At 41.9% G+C, this 24,593-nt stretch overlaps 1 protein-coding gene across 11 annotated transcripts in view; it reads left to right on the forward strand.

Moving 5' to 3' along the window:
* The first annotated feature begins 5,081 nt into the window (after window positions 1-5,081).
* nlgn2a (neuroligin 2a) overlaps window positions 5,082-24,593 on the forward strand; it is a 121,529-nt gene continuing 102,017 nt past the window's right edge. Inside the window, exons 1-2 of one of the 11 annotated variants that reach the window (XM_073475037.1) lie at window positions 5,220-5,589; window positions 22,162-22,184. In XM_073475037.1, coding sequence (XP_073331138.1) covers window positions 5,238-5,589; window positions 22,162-22,184 — 375 coding nt within the window. In that variant the 5' untranslated portion in view covers window positions 5,220-5,237. Of the gene's footprint in view, window positions 5,594-8,334; window positions 8,352-8,838; window positions 8,900-9,561; window positions 9,586-16,981; window positions 17,014-22,161; window positions 22,185-24,593 lie in introns of all 11 variants that reach the window. The other 10 variants (XM_073475033.1, XM_073475035.1, XM_073475034.1 and 7 more) reach the window with 10 other exon arrangements.

A 24,593-nucleotide genomic window follows, 5' to 3' on the forward strand; every position in this document is an offset into this window, starting at 1 on the left:
CTTGACAGTTTGGGAAAATGTTCTTGCCAAGAGTTAGATGGGAAGATTGATCTGCAGTTCGTGCTGTAAAGCCAATTTTAACTAATTGTTTTGTTTTGCTTTTGGCCCGCAAATTTGCTATTATGGGTTACTTTCGGTGTTTTTGTTTGGCCCTGGCAGACAAATGATAAAGTGGAAGTTTAAGCAGCTAAAGAGCAAGATATTTGTTGGACATCAAAACTAGAGCTAAATAATATGGTAATGTTGTGTGTGTAGATTGTTTCAACTGCCCCCTAAGCCGCGAAAAAAATCATATATTTGAGGTTTAAACATGCTACAGACAGGAGACAGTTAGCTTAGCTCAGCATGAAGACTGGAAACAGGGGATTAGCTAGCCTGACTCTCACCAAAGCAAACAAAATCCGCCCAGTACCAACTCTAAAGCTAAAAAAAAAGCATTTTATACTTTGCAGGTTGTGTTTTTTTGGGCTAGTGCTTGACTTCTTCGTGGTCTAGCGTTTATTGGGCATACAGATACAAGATTGGGGCTGACACGATATCAGATTTTCACTACACAGTTATCATGGCCAGACAAATTCAAGATAAGATATGCAATATTATTGTGATATCTTTAGAAATCTGAAAAAAAAGAAATTGCTTGCAATCAAATCTATCTTTAACTATGATTGCTGTGTGTTTTTTCTCTTTTTTTGGGTAAATAAATGACCCTCAAAATACAAGTGTAGGGAGTTGGAGAAAGAGTGTAACCATAATTCTAAAAACAAAAATAACAACTGCTATCAGCTACTCAATTACAAATGAAAAGGCAACCAGATGTACTCATAACAAAAGATGCACAAGGCCGAACGTCTTATATCAACATTCAAATTTTTAACATCATGGTAATTGTGAATATCGGGATATTGCGACACCCCTATATGAGACCAATCAATATCAATATGTAACTCTCTGCAAGGAAGAAACAGAATTTCCCAAACAAAAAATGAAAAAGAGTATTCTGTTTGCGGCTAAATAGTCAGGTCTGTTTTTGCCGTCCCTGCACTAAGTGACTGTATAGTTTGATGAAGTGAGCTCCCAACTATTCCTCCAGCTTTAAATCATTTTAAAACTACCCTCTAATGAACAGTTTTCTATGATTTGCTGTCTTGTGAGAAAAAATATGACTTGAATTGTTTACCTGCTTCTGAATCGTACATTGCTTTGTAAACATGCATTATCATGCTGAGCTTGCAAGCTCGTGAGACACTAAGCTGCCTTATTTTCCCTTTTACTTTGAAGACGGTCCTTTTAGTATAGATGCTGGCAAAATGGAAAAGCGTGTGATGTTGCACTCTTCAACAGACTCCTGACAGATCCGTCATTCTGCATTCCTCTCCACCTTAGTGAGAAGTATTTAGCTGTCCGTTCTGCGTTATATGCTCAGCGTTCACTGCCGACTTTCCTCTTTTCACAGCAGCAGAACGGATATCGACTGTACTGAGCAATGGTGACACTGTTATAGCCTAGCTGAGGGCCTAATAATAAGAACATTACTGCACCATCTATTGGAATTTGTTAACAGGCAGGAGACAGGTCGACAAATTAAGCCACAAAATTGTATCACTTGGAAATTTGTGGCTCAGATTAAAGTGTTTGACACAGCCTGTGGCCCCAGTTTAACCATAATGATGAAGGGCTCAGCAGTCTATGAGAGCAAGAGGTTGCAGGTTTCAGTCCTGTGACCATTAACGGTGCCAGATTCCTGAAGAATGATGTCGAGCGCCACATTGTGTGCAGGTTGCATGTTGCTGTGGATAAAAATATCTGCTAAGGTCACAGTTTGTAGCCAATTTGAATAATATTTAGCCATGTAAAACCAAATTTTAATCGTTGTTTTGCACCTTTTTGAGCTTATCAGCAATGTAGCAAGAGTCTCACTGCCCTGTAGCAATACAGCCTGCAGTAAACAGGCTGGTCAAGAATTGGAAAATAGAATTTTTTTTGTATTGGATTGTCCTCCAGAGGTTTTCTCGCCTGTGAACATTTAGATGAGAAATATCAAGTGAGGGAGAGTGGGAGATGAAGGCCAGGTGCAGAGAAAGATGAGGTGTATACTGATGGTCTGCCACTGAACGACCTGTGTGGTCCCCCTCCTTCTCGCTGCCTCGCGGGATTGAGGGAAAACATTCTCCTGATGACATGAATCATGGATGAGTGTGCAGCAGTATGTGTGTATCGGGATAGCCTGTTTCTTTAAATCTGTGTCTGTAAGTGTGATACTGTTTGCTACCTGCATTCCAAACACCCCACCCACTCCATGGATGTGTCCTATATGGCTCTGTTTCCATGCTACACCCTCCTCCCGCCAGTCCCCCTCCTCCGTCTCTCCGTCTCTGCTTCATCAATCACTTAAGCTCTCCCACTGCTCACAGCAAAGCTGGACCTATTAGGCCCTCTAATTGAGCCAATTAGCAATTAAACACTCAGATGCACCCCGAAATTCTGGAGGTCCCTACAGGCACGCTCATGCCTGCCAGGGCCTTGGATTTCTACCAGGGATTTTAGCTTGTGTTGGTTCCCTCTGCACCCACCCTAACTTAAGGTACAAGTTTAGGTTTAGACGAGTGCTGATGGCCCCCTCCCTGGGCTTTTTTGATGTGGTTCTATTAGATGTCCACTTCTCTGAGAGACTTCAGGGTCATTGAAAGCGGAGCCTCCTGTGGCTTCTGCTCAAGGTCTGCTCTGACCAGAAAGAAGCTTTTCATTAACCTGTTTCCTCTCCTTCTGCATTCTCATCTCTCGATTGTCTCTCAGTGTCCCCGCTCCCTTTCCCCCCGCTCTCTCTTCATCTCTGCTCTCTATTTCCCAGTCTCTTTAATGTGTTTTGGAGGATGAAAGTTGAATGGTAGATGTTGGTGTGCGTGGGTGGAGGGCTCGTCCCTGCGTGCAGTGCGAAGCAGGCTGGCCTCCAGACTCTCCATGGTTTAATTAGAGCACACATCTTGCTGCCCGCTTCTCCATGAGAGGATACGCTCCCAGATGCACACATGGGCGCGTGGGCAGAACAACAAAGTCCACACTGAAGGAACAAAGGCAGACACCAATATATTTAGGCTGAACGCACTGTACCAAAGGAAGACAATGAGCGATTACGGACGCTACGGAATCGCTCGTAATTACAGCTCTCTGGAAGAACTAAAATCTGTTTTCACCACAGTTTTTCAGCACAATCTGGTCTACGCTCCCCTCAAAGAGCTTGTTGTACAGACAAAACTTTATTATTACATGAATGAGCGTCCTTATTTGCGCGTCTTACATCAGTGTGAGTGAGACTGCTCGCCTATACACTCTAATTATCTGCAGTCTTGCCTCAGGACACCTAACTCCCATACTTTCAAATTCAAACGGCTTTATTGGCAGTGGAAGAGGGGGGAAAAAAAGACAACAAAAACACAGAGGCGCTTCAGTGGGTGCAGGCGATGCAATAATACGGTTAATGATGACTTTAAATGGGACAATTATGGCTCGGTGATGAAGCAAGAGAGAGTGTGAAAGAGAGAGAGAGGTAATGGTGAATTTTAGAAAATCAGATAAGGCTGAAATAGTGTGTGTGTGAGAACATAAAAGATATTTCTCAGTTTTTCCTGTACAGTCTTCATTACTGCTATGGTGTGTGTCCCCTACCGTTACATAACACCACCCAACAATGTTATGACTGTATAATCTCCTCCATGCCTCATGCATTTCTGACTGGGTCTGTTACATGAGGATTTGCACATTTGCGCAGTAGATTACATGAATGAGTGTACAGTGTGTGGGCACTCATTCATGTTTGGATCATTTAAGGCTTACTGCGCGCATGTGTGTGTCTTTGTGCTCTGCATGTAGCCCGAAAGTGTCCCGGGCTGTTATAAGCTGCTTACGGGCGCACATTACTGACCTTTGACCTTGCTGGGCAGTGAAAGGCTCGCCCTAATCTTTGGCCTTGACTCTTCTTCTGCATGCTCGGCTGTACTTTAACTTCAGAACCAGAGCTGCAGCCTTTAAGAAATTAATAACCGTAAATATTGAGGCATCAGTAGCAGGAAGACTTCATGTAGCAGCATGACTACATCAGCTACACCTTATTAGCTCTTTGCAGAGATGTGGGCCTGTTAGGAGTAAGCTGGCAGGTTAAACACAGTTCACCAGGAGGGATTTGGTGCATGTCCTCATACAGGTCGGACCAGGACAGTGTGAACAAGTCCAATTTAGAGTTTTCATCCATAATAGATAGGGGGAGTCATGTAGAGATGTGCACTCATCGTGGCGTACGCATGAGATTTCCGCAGGTCCGATTATGTTGCGAAAACCAGAGCAAGTCAAATGTGATCACAAGGTTTCTCTACATGCTGGAGAAGTGCGTTTTGCTGCCTGTGATGTAATCAAGTGAAGCGAAACACGTTGATCATCACATGAAATGCTCCCAAAATGAGGCCTGTTAACTTGATCAACAATACTTTGCTGGGTCTCGTTTCATTTCCACGGCTTTCATTTCAGGAAATCTTTCTCGCTCGGCAACAGTTGAAGGGAAAGTGTTGCACTGACAATGTTTAATGGAATATATTTTTCTGTTTCAGATAAGCTATAATCTGTTATCTTTCTCTCTCCCTCACCCCCCTTTGCCTTCTCTCTCTTTTCTCTCCCTCCTCCTCCCCTGTCTCATTCTGCAGAATTCAGTGGCTGTTCAAATGATCTGGATTATAGGAGACCAATAGGGATGGAACGCAACAGAACCATGGCTGGGGAAGCGTTTCGGATCGCCATTGCTCACAATCAACACTGACCTGGCAGCCAGGCCAAGGTCCGATCTCCTTCTCCAGCACCCCAAGGACCCTTCTTTACCCCAACAACTGCTTCGCCCTCCATCTCACCTTCAGTCAGCACTCCTGGTCTGGATCAAACCTCCAACAAAGCTCCTTTTAGACTTTCAGAGTCTGCCTGCTTTCGTTGTTCCTCTCTCCCTCTTATGCTTTACCATCCAGACTGTTGGTTATAATCCATATTGTCTTGGAAAAAGACAGAAATACTCCAAATCAGACTAAAGCAGGTGGTAGAACAGTATGAATCCAGTCATGCAACCCCTTCCTCTTGCTCGAAGTAAACAAAGCCGGCGGGGTTTGTTGTCCAGGACACGCCCCCTTAGTCTCATGACAGACTGGTGCCTAATGGGTGTGCTAGGCCTCATCCTGCTCTTCAGCCTGGCTTCGAGCCAGAAGATGGACCCTTCCAAACACCCCATAGTCACCACCAACTACGGCAAGCTCAGAGGCATCAAGAAAGACTTGAACAATGAGATCCTGGGCCCCGTAGAGCAGTACCTGGGCGTCCCCTACGCCACAGCGCCAATCGGCGACCGCCGCTTTCAGCCACCGGAAGCCCCGGGATCCTGGCAGGAGATCCGCAACGCCACCCAGTTTGCCCCCGTGTGCCCTCAGAACGTCCACGGCGTGCTCCCAGAGATTATGCTGCCCGTGTGGTTCACAGATAACCTGGACGTTGCAGCTGGTTACATCCAGAACCAGAGCGAGGACTGCCTCTACCTCAATATCTACGTGCCCACGGAGGATGGTAAGTGGATTGTGTTAATTGAAGGGTTGAAGGTGGAGGCTGGGAAATGAGGGATTTAGTGGGTAACAGTGAAAATTGACTGTTCGCTAAGCCCCTTTCCCTTAGTTACTTTTGCTATGCCTGTCAAGCTTTCTGTACTCGCACAGTACATATGGAGTTTATAAGTATGACTGGGGTAGATTTACCACTCGAAATGCTTAATACATTTTTCAACAACGCATTCTTCTTTCAAAGGTAGAAAAAGAAGACTTCTCATTTCTAGCCGGTGACCGGTGTTTTTGTTGGCTGAAATGACAACTGTCAGCTGTCAGATTTTCCGTTGCCACCTTGAGTTGATTGGAAATGACTTTTTAATGTTTCCAACTGACTTGTCTTGAAATGAGAACCCTGTAAGGAGGTCTGAAATATTCACTTGATGGCTACATACATAATATGCTAAAACACTGAGGTGAAAGCTGATGCATGATTATGGATCCCACTGCTTTTCTTGCCATTACCCGTCCTACTCTGCCTCTCATTCGCTAGTGCTTTCTACTCCTCCTCTGATAAGCTTACCCTGATATTCTTATTCTTATCCTAACCCTAACCGACTAATCAAAAGGGCAGTGCAGGGAGGGTTCTTGCAATAAAAGTATTGGGATCCATACTAACGCAATAGCGACATATCCCCAGCACTAACTCTTTCAGTGTTTTAAGTTTGGATCGTAATTTAACATGTTTTTTACATACTTGAACAAGCAAGTAAGAGGTCATATTTATTCTTTATTTTTTTTTTTTTTTTTTAAATGGTGTGTTTCACTTTTTATATTAGAGGGAAAGGCTTTTATAATGAGCCCGAGTGAACACAACACTATTTCTGATGATGAGTGTTAACTTACCTAAATCCAATTCATAGCAGGTCAGAGTTACTACCGTCTACTATACCTGCCTACATGCAGGTATAGTAGCATCCATTGATGTCAGTGGGGGAATACTACACTGTGGAAGTTCTATATTCATGGTTGGGTCTCTGAAAGTAACACAGGTTACTTCTGCACATATGCTATTATGCTAGTTAGCCAGACTTGCTAACGATTGCAGCTTATATTAGAATGAACAAACACACTGTTTATTCCATTCTTTATACTTTTACTCTGTGTTGGAGAGGTGAGGAACGGAGGAAACCACCATCCACACTCCTTTTATCCAGGGTATTGCTCTTTCTACAAACCCATGTACCCCACTTCAACATGTGGAAAAAATCCAAAGCTTGACAGTCCTGCCGTGCCTTGTTTTAGTTCATAAGCTATGACTGGACAATAACTGTTCAGGGGAAGGGGTTTAGCGAATGGTCAATTAGAACCACTTTTGGAACCATTTTTTTTCTTTTCAAGGTTCATGCACGACTTTAAAAACCATAAATATTACATCTGCTTCATGCAGACAGTGAATGTTGGGGTATGTATGTGAGGGGCCTTTTATAAAAACGAAACAATATGCAAACTATTCCATGGAGGGTCAAATCATTTTTCAATTACCCTTCCCTGGTTTTACAGTACATCCCATTCAAGGTGTTATAAAGTAGGAGAACAAAGGGCAGGACTGAAGCAGCTTCAGGGTGCTTTATGAGAAAAAAGATTAGGTGACATTTGACTTTTCTTACTTTTTCATACCGTCAAGAACCCTCTTCTCTCAACTTAGATCTTACCGCAGACGTTTTTGTCTGCGCGGGCACTATTAGGTGCGTGAGTAATAAAAGAGAAATATTTCCATTTGGTCGGCAGGTGTGATCTGAAGAGTAGAGGCTTCCATCACCCCTCTCTCTCTCTCTCCTCGCCTAGGGTGTAAGACATGTTTTACATTTGTCTTTTCATTTTTTATATCTTTAATAAAAGCTGCGCCAAGACAGCACCTTTCTCAGAGAAAAGACTGTAAGACTCATATTGCAGTAAGTGTTTTTAACATGCACTTGGTTTGATCTTGAGTGTATGTCTTGAGAAAGCAACTTTTAAGTGTTGATGAAGGTTATCAGTCATCCAGGTCATGGTAATTCTAAGTGCTGAGCACTTACAACTTTTAAGTGGAATCAAACTAAAACAATCTGTCTATAGCAGAAAAAAAGGTATTTTTTTATGAGCACACACACATTAATGGGAGTTTAAACATATAAATTGAACAATACCTCATCATGGTCGTTGATAATATAAATCAGCGTGCATGTGCCTTTTTGTTCATATTCATCTACAGTATGTCTCTCTTACTGTCTATATGTGGACATTGGTGTGTATGTCAGCAAAGTGAAGAGGCATTGATTTCCACTCTGAACTTTTTCTTCACTCTAACACATCTCAGTCTCCCTTTCAGCACTTCCATCACTTGACTGGACTTTTTTTTTTAGCCCTTCACAGCTCAACACCCTTCCTTCCGCCTCTCCACTCCAACACTGCAGCCTCAGCCCCTCGACAGCCCGTCATTGCCACTTATAGCTCCTCGGGCACATATAGAACACTATACATCAGGTCTTGAGTCATTTCACACTGTCACACTGCTTGTTTTTTCCCTGTTTTTCCGAGATGTACGACTTGGTGGAAATGCTAGTGCCACAACACAGAGAGCTATACACACACTGACCCACTGGTGTACAGTGCAGTGTGTGGAAATGTCACACAGGTGTAAAATACCTTCCTATAATGACCTTCATTCATCAACATGAAACATCACCCATCATGCAGCCAACTTTGTCAGCATAATACTCCACTGTATCAGTGAGCGTGTGGGCAGATGTTTAATGATTTAAAAATATCATAGCACATGTATAGTCTGGATAAATATGTCTTCATTTATTGTTAAGTACATGTGGCAGCATATGAACTTGTTTCATCGCTCATCATCACTGCTGGTATATTTATGGTCAAGTCAGGCATGACATTGCTAACCTCAGCACTTTTCCAACAGCCCCAGGGTTGTCTTTCTCTCTGCTCCTCCGTTCCTCCTGCCTCTCCTCAGCAAATTGATTTTAAGTCTTTTTTTTTTACATGTGCTGCAGGGGAGGGAGGGGAGGTGAAGGAAGGAAAGGAAATGAGAAAAGCAGAAGAGAGGAGAGAATGAGAGGAAACAAGGAGAGAAGGGGAGGTTGAGAGAGGAGAAAAGGAGAGCAGAGGAAAAAAAGCGATGAGTTGAGGAGAGGAGAGGCAAGGAAATAAGAAAAGCAGAAGAGGGGAAAGAACGATAGAAAACAAGGAGAGGAGAGAAGAAGAGAAGAGAAGAGAGGAAACAACGCAAGGAAGGAAGGTGAAAAGAGAGGAGAGAAAACAAGAAGAGGAGAGGAGGAGTGGAAAGGAAACAAGGAGAGGAGGCAAAGAGAAGAGAGGCAAGGAAACGGAGGTTAAGAGAGGAGAAAAGGAGAGGAAACAAGGCGATAAGTTGAGGAGAGGAGAGGCAAGGAAACAAGAAAAGCAGAGGACAGGATAGAACAATAGGAAACAAGGAGAGAAGAGGAAAGGAGAAGAGAGGAAACAAGGAGAGGAGGCGAAGAGAGACGAGGCAAGGAAACAAGCAGAAGAGAGAACACGAGGAAACAAGGAGAGAAGGGGCGGTTAAGAGAAGAGAAAAGGAGAGGAGAGAAACAAGGCAATAAGTTAAGGAGAAGACACAATAAAATCAGAGGAGAGCAGAGGAAACAAGGAGAGGAGGGAAAGAGAGGAGAGACAACAAGGAGAGGAGAGAACGTGAGGAAACAAGGGAGAAGGCAAAGAAAGGAGAGGAGAGGAAACAATTAAAGCAGAAGAGGGGAGAGGAAACAATGAGAGGAGAAGAGTGAAGAGATGAGAGAAGGAGAGGAAATAAGGAGATTAGACAAAGAGAGGAGAGGAAACCATAAAAGGAGAAGAGGGGAGAGGGAGGTGGGAGGAAACAAGGAGAGGGGAGAATAGGAGAGGTTAGGGTTAGGGTAGCAAGGAAGAGAGAGTGGCGGAAATGAGGAAAGGAGATGAGTGGAATCAAGAAAAGGAGAGGATGGTGGGGGAAACAAAGAAAGGAGAAAAGGAAGGAGAGGAGTGGTGAGGACACGAGGAAAGGGGATGAGAGGGTGGGAGAGGAAACAAGGAGAGGAGAAAAGAGGAGACTGGAAAAGGATAAAAAGGCCATGAAGCTTTTGGGCAGCGGATCCGCCACCACTCACTGTCCATGGAGACTGTCAACTTAAGTCACGTCACACAACACAAAGTTGAACATTCTCACATAGGAACACACAAACACATTCATCCTCTTCCATCTTGTCTGGCCTTGTAGTTGATTCCACTTCTTTTCTTCTTACTGTTAAAACATGAATGCTGCTGCTCTCAGAGTCTCCTGAGGCCTCTTACTTGTATCCTTTTTTAGGGCACCCTTAAGACAGAATCCTTAAAAACCTCCTCTAATTTTAAGTGGATTAAGCCTCCAGAATTACTTCTTAATGCTGCCATCAGTGCAAATGGAAGAAAAGTGGGACACTCTGACATGGATGTGTGTGTTTGTTCATAGATAAACAAATACGCTAACATTTGGTGCTAACCCATGGCTCCTTAATTAATACTTAAGTACTTAGTAAATTGCTAAGCTAGCCATGTGTTGTTTTTTTTTTCATTAGTTCCGTGGCACTCGAGAATAAATATGTTTCTGAATTTGTAATACTTTGGGAACAAACCAAGAAAGGAAACTAATCACCTCACAGTAATAAAAAAATTACACTTGTTACTTTTTGATTAGCAGAAGCTTAATCTAAAATGTAAATGAGGATTTTAGTGCTTTTTAGATTTTATTACTTTCAGCGTATGAATATTTTAGAGACTGGAATAATATTTCTTGGTTCTTTGATCATCAGTCTTAAGTTTTAACATTGTTCTTCACCAGACTTAATGAATCATTATTTATGTAGTTATACAAAAGACAAATTGTAGCACCTTATACATGCAAGCACATAGTACACAATACTCTTTGTGACACTTGCACCTAACAAGTAATGAAAATATAACGTAGTTATGTGTGTTACTGTTTAAATTAAATGTAGGATGGTCCTGGCTTTCCTTTCTTAGTAACTCCATAAGAAAAACTGCTGCTTATTGGAATACCACTATAATGTAAAGTGTTTACATTAAACCCAGCTTGTTTCCTCGTCCCCGTGGTCGTATCAAATGTCCGGCCTTAGGACCCAGGGGAATTGATTTTGCCCTCAGGCAGGTTGCTCCCTCACCAAAAGCAAGGAGGGAGGGGCACCGCCGGTTCCCCTGGAGATGACATCCCATAAATCATAGCAAGAGGTTTTCATCTGGCTCCTGCAGAGTCACGGTGGATCGATGGACAAGGGGAAGGGAGGGAAGGACCGGCTGCTGCTGCTGCTTCTGCTGCTACTGCTGCTGCTGCTGCTGCCTCAGGCCCACAGACAAACCGCATGCTTCTCTTAGCAGTCAGCAGCCGTTAACACAGAACAAGACGTCATGGTAGATAAGTCGGAGCGGCCCAGAGAACGGGAACTCGCCGTAAATGTTTACCAACACACAGGGTTTCATATAGCTGCGCTATGTGAAGGTAGGCGGAGGGTATAGAAGAGAGTGAGCAGCACACATGGTGAAGCCTCTACACCAACTCCACCAACCATCTTCACTGGCTGTGTGGTGTCTTGCGAAACCACTTGTGCCTCCCTCGAGCTCTTTACATTTATATCTCTGATCTTTTCCCACTTGCACGTGGAAATAGCTGATTTAAAACCCCCCTTGCCAAGGCGTTTGTGATCCAGTTAATAGAGCCATTAGACTGATATCATCAATATCTTTATGTTTGTATTTATCTGTCTCTGTATGTGCTAAGGCATTTTATGCCTGCTAGATTTTATTAGTCATCGACTAATCCCAAAAAGTAGATGAATAGCTGAATTGATTAATCGCAGGAGATTGATCATATTTTTTTGATGATGTCCTGATGGGCAATGATGTCACTAGTCTACAGACGTGTGCTAAAATCTCAGATGAACGTCTACAACAACGCAGTGTTGAGCAGTTGATTCTTCTTTGAAACCTATTATTGGCACAGTATGTCTATCAGTATAATGATAAGGCACTAATTCCCACCTTGAACTTTTTCTTCACTCTAACACATTCCAGTCTCCCTTTCAGCACTTCCATCACTTGACTGGCCTTTTTTTTTTTTTACCCCCTTACGGCTCAACACCCTTCCTTCTAACTCTCCGCTCCAACACTGCAGTTTCAGTCCTCGACAGCCCGTCATTGCCACAGGCGTTTTACCACTTCATCACAACTATTTCAACCAGATAAATGGTTCATCACAGTTTTCCTTTGATTATCCTTGAGAGTATACTCTATTCCATATTTCCTGTAGTTATTCTCTAACACGGGAAACCATTTCCTGAACAGAATTGCAGTTTTTGTCTGCGGCTGTAAGTTCCTTTTTTCCTCCGAACCACTTCACACTCATCCGTGTGACACTTTCTGGTTGGCTTAGGGCTGTTGCCCGTCAGTTACCCTTTAGCAAACCACTTTAAAGCATCAATATGCATGTTACACAACCCAAGACAAGCTTTCAGATGACATTTTTCCATAGGTCAACTTCACAAGAAATCACAAAGAATTGGGCATCTGAATGTGTGAACAAAATGCAGCCGGTGTGAACACAGACGGGAGACTGACACGCTGACATCCTGCTTGTGATTGGGTACGACACCATTTTAAGATCAATAATTCCTTAGTAAGGGGTTGAATTAGACAAACAGACAAACAGATGTTAAACGAGCTGAGACAGACTCTACCACATGTTGAAGAACTTGGTGGTAGGCTGAGGTTTAACCCTAATAAGATGGTACAAAGTGCCTTTTAAGCTGCTAGTTCTCTTCAATTAGTCCTGTTCGAGGAGGGTATGCATCCGATTTGCCAGATGTTCCTCTGGGATTTGAACCGCTAACCTCAGCGTTGTCAGCGACCATGCTTCTTTGGATGAGCTGCAGGGTGCGAGCCGAGGGCCTTATAAATTATTCCCTCCGATACATCATCTATCTCCATGCATCAAACTCAAACTCCCACATCTCCCCATTCTGCAATATTTCAATTTTCCGAGAAGATTCATCAAGAAGGGTTCGATACTAACACAATATTGCACAGGGCGGCCGAGGGCTGCGCTGCGACATCAGCATTGCCAAAGGGCTAGAGATGAATAAATAAATAAGAGATAAAAACAAACAGATAAATAATGGAAAGAGTGAGAGAGGTGCCAGCATGCAGCTGTGGAAATGTGATCTATATTACTTCTGATGCCAGAAAACCCTTGATTATTTTGCTCAATCTTTCTCTTTATGTCGCCTCTTTCTCCTGCCAAAACCAGTTGACACCCTCTAAAAAACAAAAATGGGGAAAAAATAGATCACCATCTTTCTGCAGGCAGAAAACACTCCCACCATCCCAAGGGACTCATGAAACTCTGTCTGTCTCCCCCTCTCACCCACACCCCTTTTATCAAACACCCAAAAGTTTTCTTTGATGCGAGCACGCTCACCAGAACTGAAGGAGACAAAACACAGCCCTGAATAAAAAGACAAGGACAGACTGAGGAGTATAGTCAGATTTGAACTCAGGCATCTCCAGGTACTTGTTATTTCACAGGACTGGAGGTCAGAACAAAGGGCCTCAACCAGCCTGTGGTCCGACCCTCACAAACCAAACCCGACTGAGTCCTTCTTCGCTTTTGTGCCTGCTCTGTCCTGAGGCACTGTGGAGCCGACAGCAACTGGCCTGCTCCTTCTGAGGCTATGCTTTGTCTTACACTGGGAGGTGGTGAAGTTTGAGGGAGAATCAAATCAGCCAGGGTCGGTCACTCACTTTGAACTTTTCCATTCATCTAGGATATTTCTATACATGCCCAGAAAAGGCCACTGACAGCCAGAGTACAAGTCTGGCAAGTTGGTGAAAACTCTGACAAGGACTAAAATTAAGAAAAAGTTTTGGGGCTTCAAACGTCAGTGATCCTGTCCTTTAAGGCAAGGAACTGGATTCTGAATAAAAGTAAGACATATTTCACTTGAATTACATTCTTCAAGTAAAGGGCACTAGATGTAGTGTTGTTTATAAACACTACTCCTTTGGGATGTCATCTCCTTCGTAGGTAGGTAGCTACCAAGCGACATTGATGGATATTAGAGACAGTAAAAGCCCTTAAATCGCTATATATTTTTTGTATTAGTGTGAAAAACATAAAACTACTTTGCATTTGCTGCCACAGCTTTTATCTTAGATGAAAGTGACATGAGGGAGTTGGACACTTCACTGGCTGCTAATTGTTAGGGCAAGAGAAAATAAGCCAACAAAAATATGAACACAGTGAAAAACTTAATGAATGATGTTGGATTATTCGGCTACCTAAAAATCTTACCCATCCAGAAAAGGCTTTCGAGCTGGTTTTTTGCTTTTCGACCAATGAAAAATATTCTCCAGTTCTGATATAGATTATGCTATAGAAGCATCTACACTAACCTCTTGAGGATCAACCATTGTTGTTTTCAACAATTGAACCAATGGTTGAACCAATGTTCAAGATGGACTTGAGCATGTGATCCTGTGAATCCAGCTGCCCTGCTAGGTAAACCTTTGAACAGTTGTCCTCTGCCAAGCACAGTAGTGTTTATCACATGTGCGTTTATAAACCTGGTTCAACATCTGGGGATCTTTTTGCATGTAATCCCCATTTATACCTCCAGAGCTTTCATTCATAACCGTTTTTACATGGTTTGAACGTCTGTAATTGGTTTTAAATTGGTCTTAAATCCAGTTCCAGCTTGCATTAAAGGTCTTAAATAGCATTACATTTAGCTCTCAGAAACCTGCAGATAGCCCTTTGTGAAGTCAGAGTGTGTGGAGCTTTTGTGTGTGTGCACATGGATGTAAATCCCTGTGTGTGGTGTGTAAGTTGACAGTTTGTGTAAATATGAGTGTAAGGTACTGAAGCTGTAGTCGATACTGTATTTTTAGAGCATTAAATGCCAAAGCACTAAAAAAGACGTCAAATAACTAAAGGATTAGATATATTAATCTATATTTAACATAAAATTGGTTTGTTAGATCAGAGATGGGGAGATTGTATAGAACATGTGACGTGACTGACTTGATGTTAAGACAATAATGAGATTACACACGCCCCTGGGAACCGATGAAGCATCTTTGATGACTGGAAAAACATCTTAAAGACTAAAACTGCAAATCCTTTTTCCCTTGTTGAAGTACCTCTATATATAGTCTTTAAGACTTAAAATGAAAAAGATTGTGGAGTTTTACTTTATGACAGAAAACGTTCAACATATCGGTAAAGATGCAAAGACAGTTCCCCAGGAGAGACAAAACTCTGTTTAATATGCAAAGATCTGGACAGTAAGATCAGCTCTTTGAACACAGACCTACTATATCCAATATTAGACATGAGCTGAGAGGAGGAGAGGAGCGGATTTTTAAATTGCTGACTGCTAACTGGTGTAGCCTGTGAGTTTGATGGACTGTTGAAATGGAGGAAAGGTTATTAGAAATGTGTCCAGGAGCTGACGGGTCTTACAAGACAAATCGTAACCGTGCAGACAAAGAGACGAGTTGAGGTAAACCCGTATCAGAATACAGTGGCACATCGGAGTGTGTGAGTGTGTGTATGTGTGTGTGGGTGGACGGGTGTGAAAGAGCTCTGTCAGGAATAGATCGTCTTAATATTGTATAGTGTGTGACGGACTTATTTTCAAATCTGGCAGGGTGTGTTTGGATTTCAGAGCAGATTATCTGTGAAATTCCTCCTGGTGGGATGCAGTCCAATTATATAATTGGACATGGTTGTTAAAATTTTTTAAATCTGAAGTCCGAAGTGAGATTTGCCTTCAGTAAAAGTCACTTAAGGTGGTCAGTAATTCAGCAGGGATCAATTTGTTTGGCACAGTACAGAACACCATTACCGAGTTTCTGCTCATTATTTGAAACATGGCGACACCGTTCGACCCAATTACAAGAATAGATGCTGGCAAAGTAAGCTTTTGCAAACCACGGATAGGTTGCAACTTCACATTTCTTTAGGTTTGATTTTTGAATATTATGTTGTGACAACTCTTTGGAGTTTTTATTTCCTATTTATACAGTTTATATTGTTCTTACTGCTTTTCTTTTCTATAGAAAATTAACTGCCAACATTTTATAGTACAGTATTTTAGTATACAGTATATTTTATATAATACTAGTATAGTATTTTATAGTTTAAGTACAGTGTCTTTTTTCTTTTTCTTTTACCATAATACAAAACATTTTTAAACATGTCTAAATGCAGGGTGGATACAGCATATTGTCACAAAATGTATCACATCGTATTGACGTCATGGTCAACAAATTGTCTAGAGAGTGTATAGTGTGTAAACTTTCAATACGACACTCAAAATATGTGGTCAAAAATCAGATGTAGTTATAATGTAATTAGTAAATGAAATGCTCCTTGGCTTTGGAAATGGCTGGTAAGCTAGTTAGCAGGATAGGCTAACAATTGCAGCTTACATTACAACAGATAAACACACTGTTTAATCCATCATTTACACTTTTTCTCTGGGGTTTTGCATTGAAACGGCTCTAATAACACACCACCCTCTTAACTGTAAAATGTAACGGTTGAGTAGGCGATTCTGGGAAAAGATTAATTGTTGAGACACATTCCCTGGTCGTCAAATACCAATGCTTTGGGTTTGTGTTTCTCTAGAATCGCCTACGCCACCTTTAAAATGTGTCACTCTTAAAATAATCCTATATGATGTGTACCTGTTATGTTCTCCTGATCCTAAATACGTTATAACTCTCAAAAAAATTGATGGTTAAATCATTGTTTAAGCTTGATATTGAGAAAGAATGAGATTTGCTGTGAGCATGTTGGGAGCATCTGAAATGTAGCTGTGTTCAAATAATCTCTGCAGATATTGTTAACGAATGTAATTGGAGAAATTATTTACATATTTCTCTCTGTGTCTTTACTTACTGTAAATGCAAGCAGATACAGCATAATTAGCATCTCATAATGCAGTTTGACTGAGATGGAGTACACTGTCGGATTTTGATATCGATCATGTTTCGAAGCCGTCAGTGAGCCCCTGATGGAGGCTGAGAAGCAACAATATAGTTAGTGAAATGAAGAGAGGATGAGGAGCAGGGAGCAGGGAAGGAGTGCAGAATTTAGATCGAAGACACAAGAAAGGGGGAAGTGGGGTGGGGATGGGGGGTCGTCTTGGCAACCATCCACCACTTCCTGTATCTTCCTGTCAGGGCGCGCATCAAAGGCCGCATGCATTTTGCCTCTCCACTAGACTCTGAATGAAGGAATTAGCAAGGGCTCAGTTCCAGCTATTTATAGCCTCTAAGCCACAGAGATGGAGAGGAAGAGAGGAAATGAGGAGCTAGTGTGTATGTGTGTGTGTGTGTGAGAGAGTGTACAGATGCATGCGTGGGTTGGTTTTAGTATTCGGTTGGTGTGTGTACGCGTGTGTATGCACGTGCATGCACAATCACATGATCCTAATAATCTCCACAGTGTGTTTTTGTCACATACATGTGGGTCACCATCTTGATCGACTCTTCTGTCCTCTACCATATTCCTCTCTCCTCCTCTCACTCAGCTCATATGATTTATCTTCTCCACGCTTTTCATCCAACCTCTCTTCGTTTAACATTCTCTCCTTTTTGCCTCAATGCCTTTTTCCCTAAGTGTATCCCCCACCTCCCGCCTGAAGTTCTCACAGCATCCCAGTCATCACCATGTGCTTTGGATGAGCAATGGAGGCAGAAATAGGATTTAGCCGTAGACGGTCCATTTAAATGATCATTTTATCCTCAGGAGAGTGAATTGACTTTACAACAGTACTTAAATAAAAGCTCCGAGGCTTTGACTAGCTATGTTCTTCTGGCTTGATTTCTGTAGCGGCGCTCCAGCACAATCTGGGATATCATCTGATTTAACTCGGGGGATTGAAGAAGAACATTTAATGGGATTTGAAGTCTGATGTATCAGGTCCTTTTAATTAAACATTCCATTATAAAAAAAACTCCCAACCACAGGTGGATTAGCTGTTCAGTAATGCATAGGAACATGGGTGAATTAGAACCTCAGTTTTGGATATTTCTTGACCTTTTCTGTTCTCATTTCTTAAAATGTTCCGAGAAGATCTGTTAAAACCTGTCAAAAAGACTTTCACTTAAACCGTTAAAGATTAAATCTGCGATTATGGCTGCTCTAATCTATATTTTTATATTAATAAACATGAAAGAAAAACTTCTACTGGATTTTCCTCTCAGCTCTACAGACCTTCGATCTTTTACTTCATTGTTTTGGTTTTCCATCCGGTAACCTTACTGTTTGGTTCAGCATTGCCACGTCTCTACTCACTGTACACCACCTGCCCACAGCCAAAGTTAGCTCCCAGTTTGTGAACACTGTAGAGCATTTATCAGCTAGAGCCAGATGTTTCCCTCAGGTGCTGGTCGGAAATTAAACCAGAAACTAAAACTAAACAAGCTAAAATAAGAATGAATATTGGACTTACATTCAGGACTCAGGATGAATGATCATGTTGCTCCGAATCTTCTGGATATTTGCTAACAAAGTGATAATATGTCAATTTTGTTTTTAAAGTGTTGTTTCTACTGCCCCCAAGTGGCCTAAAATTAAGTGCATGTAGGTTAAAATAACAGATTGTTATTATTCACGTATTAAGAAAGATTATCTCCTCATAACTATATTCTCCTGTTCGGTAACTGAATCTTGAGTTATCTGTTGGAGGGATAATGTGGACTCTTCCTCCTTGCTTTAATTTTTTTGGTGTACTGGTTTTGTTAATATATTTAAAGTGCTGTAATAGTGATGCTGTTGAGCACAACCTCAGCTAGCTTCAACACAGGATTCAGGTCTGTGATATAATGTATAGCAGGAACGCACGGCCATAAATTGTCCTCAGCTCTGCCTGTATTTGCCGTTTATAATTAATCCTCCAGTTTATTGATACAGCTCACATTCTGAACTGCTGAGTCAGCCATTTTCAGGCCAGCGTGGTCAGCTATCCTGTTTCCATGTTGTTGCGCTGGGAGGTAGAGATAAGCCTGAGTATAGAAACAGGGTAGTGCAGTGTTGCAAGAATTATTGAACAGTAGTATCGAACTAAGTGGAAGTGATATGAGGCATTCTTATTTTATCATTTAAATAGGAATCTTCTGTTCTTCTTTTGGCTGGATATCAGCTATTTTCACCTTTATAGAAGAAAAGGAGGTAATACTGCTAGTTTTTGAGGGATTACAGCACAGACTAGACCTTTAACAGGATCGTATCTGACTCTGCTGCTTCTGTCCATGGAAATTGGAAACAGGTCGGGTTCTCAGACTTTAAGTGTACTTGTTATTAAAGTAACCTTGAGAAAAGAAGATATAGAAAGATTAAAGAGCCAGCGCACAGCAAAGAGTAGAATCCAGTGGTCAGGGGATTAATAATGACTCTGGTTTGCCCCAAGGCTAAGTTAGTGAAGACACACACACACTGGCAAACACTTGTTGATACAAACTGACACATACACACACGTGTTACACGCTTGTAAAAGGACACATGCTTGTACACATGCACTGCTCATTCTGCATCATGAGGTATGTTGCCTTTTCTCATTCTTTACCTACCTCCCATCTCTCTCTCTCACACACACACATACACACCCCATCTCTTTCAATACAGCTCAAAGGGCCATCTCTTCAGGGCCTCTGAAGCTGAGGTGGCCAATGGCAGTGAATGCAAATTATCCCTCCTGCAAACACACACACACACACACACACACACTGAGCTCCCTCTGCCAGGTCTCGCTGCTCACAGTGCCTCCCACAGCACTGAATGGTAAGGGCAGAGAGAGTGAAAGAGAAAAGAGGAGAGATTAAAAGAATGGAGGGATGAAGGAATAGACAGAGAGAGCAGGAGGTTATCCAGAGGTAAGCCCCCCCCCCCTCTCCTTGTGGAACAAGTCTGCTGATACGTTCATGTAGGAGAGCAGTCAATGCATCGCCGCGACGCAATTCATCACGAGTTAGCCAGAGTAGCTGCTGGGTTCGAGCTGACGCTGAGTATTAATGACTGGAAGTTCAGTTTAACGCTCCGAGTTGTGATTTCATCATGTGTGCGGCTCCAGCACCTGGGCCACTGACACACACACAGATGATTTACCACACGTGATTTCACGTGTGGATTGACGTATGCAGTCTGAATCACATCTTTACAGAAAGGGAAGCATGCGACTGTGTTCAAACAATAAACTGCTAAATTTAACATAAGCAGAGCTGGCAGATACGGATTCACAATTTTCTTCAGCGTACTGTACATCACAAAGGCTTTGCAAACAGTGTGCTGTACGTAAGGGAGTTTTTGATTGATTGATTGATTGATTGATTGATTTGGTCTTTATTATGGTCTTTAAGTCAAAATATATAAGAGAAAAAAGTGGAAACCAGGCACTTAGAAAATGCACCCAGCCACAAACAATAAATCAATGTCAGAAGGAGATTGTAGCAATGAGAAAAAGTAGCTGTAGTTTATTACGCCCACGCTTCTCACAAAACAAAGCAAGTGCACAGTAAACTGCACAGTCCAGACAATAAGAAAACAATAAGGAAATGCCAGTTGTGTCAAAAAAAAACCAAACAGATTTTTCAAGCACAGAAAGCACGATGAGATAACAAATCACAATTTTATATTTAGCTGCTACATTATTTTGAAATCATGCCACACAATTTTAGATCAGCCTGGAGCTTTATTCCACAGATTAAGTGCTTTTACTGAAATGCATTTGTTTTGAATTTGAATAATTGTGCAGTGCACTGCAAAAAAATAGTGTACAGTCAATGGTCTCCATCCAAGTACTTACTACCATCACGCATTGTGCAGTCAGTCGGACAATCCGAGGTTCATTTGGACTGTGCTCCATTTTCACGAGGCAAAAAATAAATAAATAAATAAAATGCCAAGAAGAACAGCAGCACGCACTGCACACTCATGTCAGCTCCCATTTCAGGACCACGGACAGCGTCAGAGGAGCCGGTCCTGACGCATGCACACACTCTTTCTCCCACTCATTGGCTGGCTCTGAATTCTATATGTACTATTTACTGTATAGGGAGGCAGAAAATGTCCACACTAAAAGGAAGAGGAGGGGATAAATCTGAAAAAAACATATCTGCGACATGATTAAAATCAAATGTTGCTGTTTTTTAGACTTTCCTTTCAATTTTGCCGTTTACTTGTGAATTTATATATACTTTATTCTATTCAGGACTTTAAAAAGCACATTTTTGGATTTAACTTGTCACAACTGGTAGATATACATCCAGTGACAAGGGTTAGCAAGTGGACATTGCTTTGTTTTAAAGGAGACCTATTGTGCAATTTTCGTTTTCCCCCTCAGTGTATATGTTACATAGGTTCTTGTGCCTTTAAAAGGTCTTGAAAGTTAAAAAGGCTGAAGCAGCTCCTCTCTCGCACAGAAAACACTGCTCCTTAAACGCCTCGTCAGTTGTCCCGCCTTTAATTCTGTGACTTTGTGACATCATGCTACACCAGCATGTTGCACCTTTGCACAATTTATACATTGCGGCTAGTTTGACAGATGAGAATTGATTTAGCACAGCTGCTCTGTCGTTGTTGTTAGCGGCACAGGGTCAGCCGTGTGTGAGCTGACCAATCACAGAAGAATGGGTATCCGGTGGGTGGGCCTTAAAGAGACAGGAGCTAAAACAGAGTGTTTCAGACAGAGGGGTAATACAGAGCTGCAGTATTTGACAGTATGAGAACACTGACTGTTTTTTTAGCATTAAAGCATGTAAACCTATTCTAGTAGTAACTCTTGATAAAATTACGAACCTGAAAATGTCTTGCGAACATAATATAGTGTTCATAAGACAAAAAGGTTAGGAAGTACTGGTACAATAAAAGTATGAAAATTCTCACCAGACAGTCAGGCAACACTACTAAATGGTGAACTAATTAAAACTTATAAGACTAAAGTTTTTAAAAGATATAAAAACTAGCACAATAGACAAAAATGAGCCATTTTTGAGGGCACTTCAACCCAAACTCTCAATCAAGATTTCCTTTATGGAAATATCCAATCAATCAAAAGTCCACAGAGCCAGCCCTAACTTGATTGTACAGTAAATGCAGCAGCTCCAGGTTTAGTCTGAGATGACACAAGAGATTACACTGTCAGTGGTTTGGTGTGATGTAGCTACGGGGAGATAAGGTGGCTTGAGAGAGAGAGCTGGCGATTGAACTGTCCAAAAGCATTAAAATAACATGTATTCTGTTATATCACTGTTGTCAGCTCTGCATATTTCCCAGGACTCTCCTTTATTTTTAAAAGTTTAACTGGATTTCGATCCCATTTTAGAAGACTTCAGTGGAACAAATTAGTATAAATGGTAAAATCTCTCATGATTTCTTAACTCAACATTCGCAGGCGTATTTAAGAGCAGACTTTCCCTTCAATGGGATGTGCACAGCTGGTACGCGTTAGGATACGAACAGATGAAGAGCCAAGGGAGGACGCAAAGAAAGTAGAGAAGAAATCTGGGCATGTTTGCATCTTGGTGTCCCTCCTGGGCCTTTGACCTAAATTACTCCTGTCCTCCATCTTGGCACTCCCTCAGTGTTCCACTCTGTCAGCATTAGGAGCTCTGCCTCATCCACTCACTGGTTAGTAATGTCCCAGTGCTGCAGCCCGCGGTGGAATAAGCTCTTACAAGGCTGGCCTGAGAAGAGGAGATGGATTCAGATGGGGGCAGGGAGGAAGGATAGCACAGGGTCTGACCTAAACAAGCTTTGTGCATCACTCTTGTGCCTACGCTCCCAGACCAGTCCTAAAAAACACATAAAGACATGCTGACACTGTGGTTTCTTTTGACCGTGCCTATTCTGATCGTTAAACTGTCTGTAGAGGGTAATATCAATTAGTACGTCTCAAGCTTTACATTTAAGACATTTAGCAGACAGTATTGTCTGCAGCATACATCAGCATACAAGTGGTTTTATCATAAAAGTTAAACAATAATTCGATCCAGCTAAGTTATTTAAAAAATGTTTTAAAGGAAAAATACGTTTTTTTGCTTTCTCATATTAAGCCATTACCCTTTCGTATTGACACACTCTTCGCAGCCTGGTATCAGTTTAGTATCTGATACTAGTAGCTGAGAAAAGGAGAGGAGAGGGGGAGGGAGGACAGAGCACAGGAGACCTCTGTGTTACATGTAATAGGAACTGCTTTGGTGTTAAAGCAGCGGGAAGAGTTCACAGCCCCTATGGACAGATAAACAGCGACAGTGATCTTGGATCACACTGGAGGGTTATTGTACAGATCACCAACAAGCCTTTGTTTAGGACAGAAATAGCCCAGGGGTTGAATGACTGTTCAAACACAGATTGGTTCATCCATGTTTCTCATAGACGAAGGCAAGGCAAGACGATGTACCGCAGAGATTACCTCAGAGATGAAATACAACATGAAATGGCAACAGAACAGCTGAGGCCTGTCAGCATTTTGATAGCTCAACATAACAACCTCCCACCATATTTTTCTTGTTTCCCTTTACCTTCTCCACCTTCCTCATATGTCAGACAACATAAAGACTCTTCGCTCCTCAAAGGTTAGCCCAATAAAGAGCGCATACAGCTCTGCAGACGAAACTGCAAATGTCAAAATGGTTAAAAAACGGGCTTTTCTGAGCTTACCCCTTATCTTTTACATGTTCTGACAGCCTCAGGGTATCATGGGTATCATGAGTCTCTCCAGTAATCTATCACCTCTGGAGCAGAAAGAATCACGCTATTGAGACTGGGAATTGACTGGCACAGCACACACACACACACACACACACACACATTCTGACACTTGCGCTGAACATGAGGGAAACAGCTCAGTGTGTTTTAAATTGGGATTATTTGTGGTGTACACAGTATTACACAACATAAATTTGCAGAGAGACGGAAGTTGGTCTTGAATAAATAAAATGTGCTTCAGAGTTCAACTGTGTGAATTATAAAACTTAGGTCACCATTTCACTGCTGTTTAGGCTAAACTTGACAGCTACTGAGCTAGCTGCTGTCTGAAACTAACATGAGGTGATCACCTAGATTCTTGATTTTTTTAAGGAATCATTCTGTCTGTCTGTCTGTATGTTATTTTGCTATCTCTGGAACTGTTGAGCTGATCTGCTTCACACTTGGCAGGTCTGTTGGCAGTGTCGAATTTGGACGCATTCAATATTAATACATTTAAAAAAATAGCAAACACAGCCCTGTGCAGCAGCTGGGGTGTGGCTTCAGTGCTCTGGCTCACACGCAATCTCATGGGGAAGCAGACTTAAACAAATCAGAGAATAGCGTGGTGCAGCAACTTGCTGTAGTAATGTATTAAACAATAAAACGATAAAAAACAAAAGGTGAAGGTTAAACAAGTCTGTATGAGTGGGGGCCAAGATCTAGAGGTGAGATTTTAAGTTTCTGTCAACCTCAGTGTGCTAGCTAACGTTAGCCCCAAGGGCTAGAATGTTTGCCGTTGCCTGACAGCACCATCAGCTGCTCCTAGATGCCTCTCTCATTGGTTGTTGTAGTCCGGATCAGAATGTACTGGTGTAATCATCCAGATCCAACTGTGAGCAGTTCAGGAGGCCTAACACTGGATATGAAACCCCTCTCATTACCAGATAATCGGTGCTGAACAGCATGATTTGAATTACACTAGGGCTCTGCACTAGTGTAGAAGAAGACAATCTGTTGGGTATTCATTAGCAGCAAAAGAACACTTTCTCTGTGAAAGTTATAATCTAAATCGGGGATTGTATTTTTTGGAAAATTTCGCTCTGTCAGAATTTTTTTTTTGATGTAAAATCCAATCACTCAAACCTACGTCTCCCACAGGGCATATAGTCAAAAACATGCTCTCAAACCTTGTTCAGTGGAAGATCTAA

The sequence above is a fragment of the Pagrus major genome, chromosome 10, assembly GCF_040436345.1.
Source record: "Pagrus major chromosome 10, Pma_NU_1.0".
In the NCBI taxonomy this organism is placed as follows: domain Eukaryota; kingdom Metazoa; phylum Chordata; class Actinopteri; order Spariformes; family Sparidae; genus Pagrus; species Pagrus major.